Here is a 12,008-nt window from a genome sequence, read left to right on the forward strand (position 1 = left end):
CATACACACTCCTCTGGCTGCATATACCGCTATTATATTCCGTATTTTTCGGACCATAAGACGCACTTTTTTCCCCCCAGAAGTGGGGGGAAAAGTCCCTGCGTCTTATGGTCCAAATATAGCCTACACATATACTTTAAAAAAAAAAGTTTTTTTACTTGCCCGGCTCTGTGTGGTCTCTGTGTGCTTGCCCGGCTCTAAAATGGTTCTAAATGCTGCTGTTTACTTTACAGGGTTGATTACATGTGTTTATGACTGTGATGTTGGGTTTTAATGCACATAAAATATTTTAGGACACTATTTGTTTCAGAATCTTTTTTTCTTCATTTCCCTTCTCTAAAAACTGGTGCGTCTTATGGTCTGGTGCGTCTTATGGTCCGAAAAATACGGTACACACATCCAAAATCCATACTTCAAACTGGGATGCAACCCAGAAATCCTATCTCAAGGACCAGTTGCCCAGTTTACCTATTCACATGGGTACTCCAGGGGCTCCCTTTATGGACTGAATATGTCCCCCAAACCCCTAGTGTGATTTGGAGTTGTAGCCTTTGGGAAGTATTTGGAGTTCTCCAAGTGGATGTGTGGTTTGCTCAGTTTTGCCCTGAAACTCCAGCACCTTGGAAACAGGCAAAGTCTGAATTCGAAGCACAGCTGCCCATTCTCATGTCACCTTAGAACAGTTGTCACTAAATTCTGATGGCACACACAGACTTATGACTGCTAGAGAAATATGAATTATACTCTCTAAAACACATGCCTAAAATCAACTGAGATGGAAAAAAAAACAACCATAAAGCCAATTGGGACGGTTCTAGTTCTATAGAGAAATAGTCTCAGACACGGCTGGTGGTCATGCAAAAGGAACGCAAAGGAAGGAAATTGGGTGGTAACGAGCAAAACTGCATGGACCTTCTGACTCCACTGCTAAATGCTAAATATAATGATGTGCAATGACATGTGCATTGGAGCATTATTTACAACAAAAAAGACTGTAAAGAATCCAAGGGCCTATCATTGGAAGGGAACGGGGGGTGGGAGGGTGTTAAATAAACTATGGCATCCACAGGCCAAAAATAATTATAAGAAAATGACATATGCACATAGGGCAATCTCCAGGACATGGCAAAAGAAGAAGCAACATACAGTGCCACAGATACAGTAGGCTAATTTTGTGGAAGAAAAACCGGGTATGCCTCAGTATACACACTTGCTTATAGCTACAAAAAGAATGAATGGAAAATGAAACAAAGCAAAAAAGGGGGAAGGAAGAGGATAGAGGAATAGGGAGGAAAGCAAGACATATCTGGCTGTAACGTGTAATATAGTGTTGACTTTGAAATTGGGGTAAATGATCTTTATTATAAAACAAACCAAAAAAGAAGCAATTCCTAAAATTAATAAACAAATAGAAACCAATGAACCTAACTGAACATAAGCCTGGTGATGTAACCCCACAAATAATGACTCCAGGGACCACCGAGCACAGAATTTTGACTATACATAGTGGATATAACCTAAGACTTTTAAAATGACATTGCTACTATTTTGTATATAGTTTTAATAATTTTTCCCTCTCTCCTTCCCCCCAAAATTGCATTTAATCTAAATGTCCCTTCCTCCCCTCCATAGGAGACAGTCCACGATGACACTGCTTTGTTCTGTCGGATGTGCCCTCTTCCCTTTTGAAAAGGAAGTAGGCACATTACACACCAAGGCAACCTACATTCTGCACATACTGCTGGCTACCAGGCAGAGGGTTGAGCTTATTAGCACTCGGCACTGAGAAATAAAAAATAATGTTTTGTTTTGTTTTGTTTTCTTCGAGGTATCAGAAGCAGACCTAGCAGTGAGAATGCCTGAAGTCCTTTAAGAACTATAATCATCTTGACTAACATCTAATAACAGATAACAGTTATTGAGCGCTAAGCATAGTCCATTGAGGTAACACTATCGTAACCTTCAGAAGAAAATTAATCCACATCCAAGTGCCAGAATTTACAAAATGATCGGTTTCTGACTTAGACAACTACCAGATGGGCATTATAAAATGGGCAAGTTGTGTGGTATTATTGAAGTGATAGACATCTCAGACCAGAAGCCAGAACTCAGTTAAATAATTATAAATATGAGATTGAAAAACGTCTTTAGTCGCAAGTAGGAGCTAAAATAGAAGAGAATTTGCAGTCAGTGGACGGCACAAAGAAAGGACCATGGATTTGGTATCAAGTGTCTGAATGTAAGCTACCTACTGTGTGATGTTAGGCAGAGCACACAGTGAGAAAGCAGGTAGATCCAGCATCTCAAGATGAACTGGATTTCACATAGATGTATATAATACTGTTAAACTGTTAAAACTATTTTTAGAAAAAACTAAGGTTTCATTATTTCATTATCTAATAAGAATCGGACAAAGGAGTGAAAAGAAAGCAAAAGAGAAGGAATGTCCCAGGAAGACAAAGGTGAAATAATGTAGGTTTTCCACTCTGTCCATTGTCAGCTGAGCCCTCTGAACAGCTGCTGTGTCTCTCAGCCTTCCCTGTCCTCTTTGCATCAGACTCATCACAAAAATAAATATTTTAACTTCTTTATAGAACAAAAATGCCAGTAAGCTCACCATAGCCTTCATATATTACTTAGGGGATTTTTTTTTTTATTAAACTACTAGAGACCTGGTGCATGAAAATTCATGCACTGGAGCGGGGGGGAGTAGAGGGGGTTCCTCAGCCTGTCCTGTCCTGCCCCCTCTCACAGTCCAGGAGCCTTCAGGGGCAGGAGGTGACCCGGTGATCAGGGGAAGGTGACAGCCCTTCACACCTCTGCTGCTGCCACTGCCAGCAGCATAAGCTTCGGCCAGCCCTTGTTACCTGAGCCTCAGGCAGCCCTGGGCAGCTGGGCAGCTGCCATCAAGGCTTTCCTGTGCTTCGGGCCAGCCCTGAGCAGCTGGGGGGCTGAGTGGACTGGGCGCTACCGTCTTTGAGGTATGGCGGTCAATTAGCATATTCCCTCCTTATTGGCTGTGGGCACTGCCATCTTTGAGGGCTGGGCAATCAATTAGCATATTCCATCTTTACTGGCTGTGGGCACTGCCATCTTTGCAATGGCATGAGGGTCAATTAGCATATTCCCTCTTTATTAGATAGGATTCTTGCATTCGGTTTTATCCAACATTACCCTATGACTATGATGGGATTTTGACCAAATGATACTTTATTCTCACCAATGTCTAGAAATTCTACATAGAAAACACTTAGCAAATGTTTCTTTGGCAAATAAACAGAAAGGCCCAGTTTTCTCCAGACTCCACAGGTCCTGGCATTAATTATAAAAATGGACTGAAAATGGTGGTGGTGGTAACTGTGACGGCCCTGAGGACGCCGAGGCTCTGACAAGGACAAGAGAAAAAGGGCTCTGAGGGCAGCAGATCACTTGTAGCGGGTGCTGCTGGTGAACCCATCACTTCTCCACCTGTGCTGAGGTGCTGAAGATCACTGCCCCCAGGATGAGTCCTCTAGCAAGGACCATGGGACTTGGTGTGTACAGACCCCAGGTCCAGGCCCTAAGGAACGAAAACTCTGAGATGCATATATTTCATGGGCTCTTAAGAGTCCCCCAGCAGATTGAAGCTTCAGTTATCTACAGACCTAATCTGTTTGCTAAGGCAAGCTTCCTTAGCTAACTGTCTACCCTTTTTCACTTCCTCATTCCCTCAAGTACTTCCAGTATTACATCCCAAACAAACTACTGGCATCCAAATTCTCTTCTCAGGGTATGCTTCTGGGAAACCTGAACCAAAATGCCATTTCTTCCCTAGAAAAGGACTTTACTCATGGTTCCTACTCACAAAAGCCCAGCTGCTTGGCATCCTAAGCCTTCTTCATTATTTCCTCCTAAACATCACCCAAGGTTGACCACCACGTCACTAGCATATGAGGTGGTATTTAAGTGGTTGCTAGAAGCAACTGGCACTCTATTGTGTTATTTGTAAATCAGTTCTCCTAGCTCTCCAATCTTACTTATATTCTTCATTCTCTCCCTATGGAGTCATATTTTAAATGAAATTAAAGTATGAGTGAACTTTCTGGTAATCTGGCATGCATGTAGGAGAAGTCCAGTGCTGATTCAGGAAGGTGCGTAATGCCTTACAATCAGCTTTTACTCAGGGTCAGGAGGCAACTTTTAGAATTTCAAGCACAGGAGAAGCCACTGTTGCCCAAAGAAACTGTATCTGGTGTCTGAAGACCCTTACCACAATTCTTCTGCCTCCTGAAATCACAATATGATGTAAGCACATTCTACCTAAAGCATATCCAAAATTGCCTTTCTCTGTATGCAATTCCTTTGATCTTTTTTATGTTGTTTTAAGAACCATGTGATCTTCTCAAAGTCTCTCTGAATTTTGTAGAGATAATGTTCTTGCCACAGTGTACTTGTAAGGAAATGGATGCAGAGAGACACATCACTGACCAAAGGGTTTACAGCTGCATAAGAAAACGCACAACTAGAATCCAGGTGACATTTCTCCTTTATACCACGCTAACAAAATCCACCTTCCTGCCTGCTGGCTTAATAGAGTGACTAAGTTATAAATACACACATATGTACACGATATGTGTATACACATATTAACATTTATATGCATATATTAATAGTTATACAAACATGTTTATAGGTAAGTTAAATGCGTATTGCTTTATATTTAAGTTAGTATATGTGTGCTTCTGTATGCTACCTGCTGTTAGCTATTTTAAAAGATATTAGGCCTGACCGGTGTGGCTCAGTGATTAAGTGCTGACCTATGAACCAAGAGGTTTGATTCCTAGGTCAGGGCACATACCCAGGGGCGTGCAGAAGGCAGCCAATCAATGAATCTCTATCATTGATGTTTCTATCTCTCTCCCCCTCCCCTTCCTTTCTGAAATCAAGAAAAAAAATATTTTTTAAAAGATTTTAGATTAAAAGGTATTTCTGATTTTAGATTCTATGGATTGATAAACTATAATAAATATATATGTAAGACAGCGTTTAGACATGATGTTTGGATCCATATGTATTGCCATGGAAATACATTGAGAATGCATTGCATAAGGAGAAAATCAAGTTACATTATGCACAGTATCATTTTATTTTGGAAAACAGCAACGAAGTTTGGAAATGTCACAAAATGTTTTCAGTGACCACACCAAGGAGGTAGGATCATGACTAACTGAAACAAATAGATTATCTTAATTCACTTATTTATTTCTGTCCATTTGCCTCCCTATCTTTTTCATTTTGCTTACGTGCATGTTCCAGCTTTTCTAAATGAACACATGTCATTATGCAATATTTTTAAAACAATTTTAAATTCATTTAAATGTTCAAGAAACAAGACACGATGGATTGCACCAAGCAGAGACAGAGTCAGACAGAAGTTGTGGCATCACCAGGGAAAGCACTAGGCACTGCCCACCGGAGACAACAGGCGCTCGGCATCCCCGGAGTGGGCAGCCCAGCCACTGCCGTGCTCCGGGAGGGTGGGCCTGGGACACAGCCACGCCCACGTCCTTGGCTCTAGCACCATCCCCCAAGGCAGCCAGCATGTCCTTGCCTCCGGAGAACGAGCCAAGACCTGAGGGATGGCATAGTCGCGGTGTTTCACAATTGCTTTTGAAACGTTTGGGAAAAAATATAAAGGAAGGCAAATTGGCAACATAAGCAATTGCTCCCACATTCTATGAATTTAGCAAGTAGGAGTCACTAGAAACTGCCTGCGCCAACGACAGACTGGCCTGCTCATAAAACTATGATGGGAAACCATTATTTTAGAAATGCATTCTGGGAACTACCGAGGAAAATAAATATCAGGACACAGGGATAGCATCATAGACAACCTACAGATGAAGGCAAATGGCCATTTCCAAGACTGTCTCCGCATACCTGCAATGATAATGAGGGAAGTAACAGAATGTTAAAGGTCCGCAATCACTCCTGAGTTCGGACTTTAAGTGAACTGCTCACTGACAGCTGCTAAAGCATCATTCTTCCCTGTGTAGTCCCTATGTCCAAGTTCTCAACATCTTGCCTTTGGTGTAGGATGCCTCAAGTTTTCAGTTTCCATTCTAGTTCAGGAGATCATGGCCCAAGGCCTGCGTTTTGTCACTCTCTCCCCCTGGCCTGCAGAAAGCTCCTTTATTCTCCAACATCTCCCATGAATGAGTGCTACGTTCATATTTTCACATGCCAATTTCATTAGGTCAGCTTCTGATCCAAGAATATATGGTGGAGATCCTACATTCTCCCTCCTGGATCCAGTCCACATCCCTGCACTGTATGCGTCAGGCCCCATTCACTGCCCCTGGCTCACCTCTACATGTTCTACAGTTGAAACCTGGGTGGGGAGGGTAGGGAAGTAGGAGAGATATGGGTCAGGAAACTCTCACAAGCCAGTAAATGAATTTGTAATCTATCCTAGGGGTAAGGGAAAACAATTGTGTGGATTTCAAACCCAGGATTTTAAACAGCATGAATTTTTACGGCTATTAAACTTGTATCTGCTTTTGTACAACTTGGAATACATTCTTGTGTGCTGTATCACATGTAAGCATGTAATATGAGGTGAGAAAAATGGCAGATGAGTGTCTGGACTTGGCCTTTCTCAAGGAAGTCTAGCTAGTACTGTTTGAAGCAGCAAAGCATTGTGAAAAAAGAAGGTTTGCCACGAGTCAATTCCTGGGCGACAGCAATAACAAAAAAACAAAAACAAAAATGCTGAGAGAGGGGAGGAGGCGGTGGTCTCCCAGGCGCTGTCAGGGAACAGTAGAGACAACCAAAGGGGTCCCATGAGGTCACTTGTGCTCTCTCAGGTGAATGACCTTAAATCTCATTTCTAGAGCTGTTCCCTCAGAGCCCTATGGAAGGAGGAAATGAGGGGTCTAATCGTGTCACCTGCGTGCAGTCAGATTTGCATATGGCAACCATCCTGGGCTAAGGATATTGCTCTATGACACAGTCACAGAATTAAGGAGCTGGAAAGGTCCTTCCATCACCTACCACTAGTTTAACAGGATAATTCCGTTGCCAGGTAACAACACATTTATTCTCTATTCAATGTTGCTGATCTAACTCTATTCAAGTGCAGGATTTGCTACCTGAATATCACTCTATATGCATTTGCAAGAGGCCCGAGGTGCTTGAGTATGTCTGATGCTCTCTCCTCTTCCTCTTTCTAATCCGGCCTCAGCCAACACTGCTGCTCCCTGTGGAGGCACGAGATTTCTAATGCCCAAAATAGTAATTCATTGCCTGAGCCCAATGAGCTGACGAAGCCAAGTAAACAAATCCGTGACTGTGTGCTGTTCAGCAGGGGCTTCCTTTCAATTCTATAAAGATTAGGACAGCATCCGGGACGTCTCTGCTGAATAATTTGATCGGATGAGAAAATGAATGCCACGTTTCTATCTGAGAGTTGCTATTCCCCACAGATGCGCCATTCTCCTCCAGCACCCAATCCTCCCAACAACCTCTGGGAATTCCTGGGGAGCTATTAAAATGGAAATCAGCAAGTCCTATCATTTTATAAAAGATACAGACTTTCATTTGCCACAACTACCCAAAAGCAAAAGCCTAAAATAATATGAAACAAGAGTTTGAAGTTCAGTATTTGTTTAGGAAAAATCCCTTAGGATAGCAGATGAGACCCCAGTTCCAGGTTGCCCTAATTTGGGTTAAAGAAAGAAAGAAAGAATCCAGGAGGGCAGAAGAAAAGAGAGAAAAGGAGATGGTGGAAGATTGCATGTTTATCAAGGTGACTCTTTGTGAACCTCACAAATCTTTGATCAAGTTGTTAAATCTCACAAAAGGCTTGAGGAAATATATTTTCATAGAACTTGAAGAATTTTATAGCATGTTTTGCACAGGGGCGTCAGAGGGAAGTACAGAGAGAAACACAAGGAAGAATGCATACTCCACCTCATTAGAATTGGATTTGAGTCCATTTCAACCTATTCCTTACAGAATGGGTACCAGTGGATTAGTGGTCAATGAATGTGAATTTATCAACTAAAAATTTTGCCCACAAACCATGCACAGAACTTATTTTACATTTATAAAATTGCATGCTCTAATAGTCTGTTGCTTGCTCTACGGAATATACAAGTTACTTTTAAAGAATGGCGTCATATAAAAATAATTGTCCTGGCTTAAGTAATTCCTAACTTTTCCTTAGCTGATCAAAGGATACCCATTGCTGATCTTCACTTTACTCCCAAAACAAACTCAAGCTTTGCTGAGATTAGCCATTGGCTACTCCGAGGTTAATGGAGAGGGTTAGCACACTCATTCAAATCTTCAACAACATCATTTTCAAAATGTCTCAAGCCAGAAAGGATCAGCACACCTTCTAACCATAACTTTATTCCTACCCCTTTCCAAACAGAAAACTAGCCTGTGGAGAAAACCACAAAAGCACACTGCCTCGGAATGAGAGATCAGACAACTCTCCTATCAAGATTGTCCAAGCATAATTTCATACCATCACTGAGCATGCCAAAGAACAAGACACAACAGTCACCAACGCAGCGCTGGCTCACAGGTTAGCGATTCCAAAACCAACCCGTCTAATAAAGAAGGTCAGAGGAGAAGATAGTCAAGGAGGAGAAATGAAAATAGGGTCTGTGGACTGGCACCCCTAATAGTTCTTAAAGCTGAGTCCCTTTTTTGTAGAGACTTTAACAGTGTATATTTCCCATATCCAATGCTGTCCACATAAATCCTGAGATGATTGGAATCTCTCATAGAATAGTAACACTCATAGACACGGAAAGTCTCCTTCGTAAGGACATGCATTTGAATGGCCTTCTCCAACCAAAGCTAAGTCAGCCAAGCAGCGTGGCTTTCTCTTCCGTACAACACAGGAGAATGACCTACATGTGTATGGGACCAGAAATGGTTTCTAGAACTTGTTTATTTGCTCTGGTCCAAGTCCCAGAAATTAAAAAAAAAAAAAAAAAAAGTAACTTTCCCAATGGGATCATGGGCTCAAAAGGATCTTCAGCTCAGCCGTGGTGGTGAGAGAGGCTGGGGCTGGGAGGGGGAGTGGACTCACCAGTTGATTGCTGTACCAGTAGAGGGAGGATGCCTTCAGCACCACCCAGACCTTCTTCCATTTGTTGCTCAGGAAAGTTCCTTTCTCCTTCTTCTTGTAGAGCCACCCCTGGCAGTCCGCATGGCCCAGGTCTTTACACGATATCCTCCTCCGGCTCATCGTGAAGAAACCTGCAACATTTACATGGAAAGATGGTCACGTATCACCCCGACGAATATGACAGAGAAAGGAAACTTCATTGTTTACCTCCTGGGAGTTGGGCTCTTTTTCAACCAAGATTTATGCAAAGTAGATGCAAAACAAAAAAACAACAAAAAGTCATTTATCTCTTCTATTTTTAAACATTCACTTAGTGCTTAGAAGGCACAAGACAGGACCCAAGAAACAGTGAGACTGGCATGCAGGTGTTAGTCTAAGACTGTTATTCAACACGAACAAGTGGAGAAATTCAAATCCTGAGGCTGCCGGGCACCTCGTGGCACAGACAGAGCGCCTGTCAGCAGTAACAGCAGTGGTTATGCAATTGGCAGGAAAGGGTTAATGCCCACCAAACACACAGCCACTTCCTGACCCTGTGCCAGGCTCTCAAAGCCCTCCTGACACCACACACGAGGTTAAGCCAAAGGAACAGCATGCCGGCAATTCTTAACATCGACCCCCAAATAACCCACATTAATCTCCCGTTCACCCCCTGATAGGAACAGTAAGACAGACAAAAAGCTGAGCCCAAAGAAGACAGCCAAGAGAAAGAAACAACGTGCAAAAGGGGGGTGAGCAGACAAAAGAGGTCTCATTACCTTGAGTTTTCCTTCCCGGCTTCTGACGCAGGGGAACCTGCTGAAAAGGCAGGAAGGGAAGAAAAGAGGAAATCTCTGATTGTGTTGTAACATTTGTAAAGAGAGAAGGAGGGAGGAGGTGGCAGTGTTTGTGAGCAGGATGGAGCTAAAAAAAACCTCTCCAGGCAGAGCGGAGGGGAGCTATGGCTGAGGCACAAAATGTGCTAATTAGAATCAATAGACATTGAGCTGAACCTGAAAAAAAAAAAAGCAGGTAACACGTTTATCACTAATGTTTCCTGTTTCCACCCACAGGCAGCCTTCTCACTACCACTTCAGCTATGACAGGACACTGCTCACTGAAGTTCTTAAAAATATGTGTCTATTTCCTTTTTATTTTTTTGTGAGAGGAGAAAAATATCTGCATCCATCCTGCTTCGCTTCTTGCAATTTCTAAGTAACAGTTATTTAAATTAACCTGGAAGATAATCATCGCAATCTCACAATACTACAGGTTTGCCATGCATGGTCCAGCTACCACATAGGGTTACAGCCAAACCACAGGAATTAAATATCCCAGAAAAGAAATGCCACAGTCTCTTTGGTAGCTCTAAGTAGCCATCAAAGCCTCCTTCTCAGGGAAGTTTTATCTACAGGCAAATTTAAATTGCTTATCTGTCTTAAGTCCCCGTGAATAATTTTCACATTTTAAAAGATCAATAGCGACTCCTGATTTATAATAGTTCTGCAAATACTCAAATCAGGCTCAAGGCGAAAATCTGAAATACACATTTTCATTCCACATTTTAAACCATTCGTGTAAATCAGACTTTCAATAAAAACAGAAAACAAACAAACAAAAACTGGTCTTCTTTGTGTGTGTGTGTGGGTGGGTGGGTGTGGGTGTGTAGAAAGAAAGACATTTAGATTAAAGAGTTTCTTCTTTTTCTCCACAATATCTAAGCTGAATTTACTTGGGTTTAAATGACAGATTTTTATGCTAACAAGTAAAGAAGTTGAAAAAATTGTACATAATTGAAAAGCAGTTCTAAAAGTTGGTAGGCCACCTTATTACAACATTTTATATCATTCCAGATGCAACTGGCTAGTATTCTACATATCTAAGTATTGATCCAATAATTTTTATATATGGTTCCACTATACATTTAAAAAGAGAATATAATATAGTGGAATTAGGATGGGATTTTTTTTAGCCTGAAATCAATTCATGACTGTCATAATTAGCAGCTGTTACCCGGGAAAAATTTCATTTATCACGCAGAACCTACTTCCGCATTTGTAAAATCAAGATACTCATAATTCCGATCCTAAGGTCTCATAATGTTTAATAAGACTGTATGTGAAAATATCCTGAAAACTAAAAATCATTATATGATTACACGTAACATAACATTATATGATTATAGATACAAACATACTTGATGTATAATAAACAGAAATTTCATATTAACTTTTTAGTAAAACTTGTATTTCTTTCAGCAACAATGATGAAATTAAAGTGCTTAAATTATATTTTCTGGAAAATCACAAACTGACTTTTTATTTTACAAGTGTTAGAATAAAATTTTATCCCCAAAGAAATTAATCATCCTTGGGGGGGGGGGGGTACGGGTAGGGGAGGGAGGAAGATTATAACAAAGCAATAACTGTCCTAAATTTAGTCAGGAATAGACATGTTGCAGACAAGACACATGACTAAACTTCAGGCATGTTATCACATCAAGGTCCTAGTCTCATCTCCACTTCACAAAATATCTCCCACACTGACCTGCATCCTGGTCTGAAATCCCCACCATCTCCTCAAATGGCCTCTTGGGCCTTTTTTATATGCAGTTCTCTGAGATCAGTAAAACCAATAGTAGCTATTAACAAAATATTTTAGACCAAATCAGTACATTATTTGGAGAGCTAACACTTATCCAGGAGTCAGGACGAAGGGCAAGGGAGTAAATTTGGATAGTGGGAGTGATTTGAAAGTGGTGGGTCCAGAAGAGGTTAGCGAGTACTCAAGACCAACTAAGAACCAAAGCAATGGGGGGGAAAGGGAGCTAGCTGTACAGAGAGGTTCCTAGAGGGTTCTGGCCCCAGACTGACAAGGTGAAACTGCATTACTAGAGCTCACCGAA

The 12,008-nt window shown here is 41.5% G+C and overlaps 1 protein-coding gene across 4 annotated transcripts in view; it reads right to left on the reverse strand.

The window, feature by feature from the left end:
* IPCEF1 (interaction protein for cytohesin exchange factors 1) overlaps positions 1-12,008 on the reverse strand; it is a 133,441-nt gene that overhangs the window by 44,086 nt on the left and 77,347 nt on the right. For 2 of the 4 annotated variants that reach the window (XM_084889405.1, XM_084889406.1), the window contains exons 4-5: positions 9,883-9,922; positions 9,086-9,255 (exon numbers count right to left, since the gene is read on the reverse strand). In XM_084889405.1, the coding sequence (XP_084745531.1) occupies positions 9,086-9,255; positions 9,883-9,922 (210 nt within the window). Of the gene's footprint in view, positions 1-9,085; positions 9,256-9,331; positions 9,576-9,882; positions 9,923-12,008 lie in introns of those variants that run through there. The other 2 variants (XM_084889407.1, XM_084889408.1) reach the window with 2 other exon arrangements.

This window comes from Pipistrellus hanaki (genome assembly GCF_964339955.1).
Source record: "Pipistrellus hanaki genome assembly, chromosome: 7".
NCBI classification, from domain to species: Eukaryota; Metazoa; Chordata; class Mammalia; order Chiroptera; family Vespertilionidae; genus Pipistrellus; species Pipistrellus hanaki.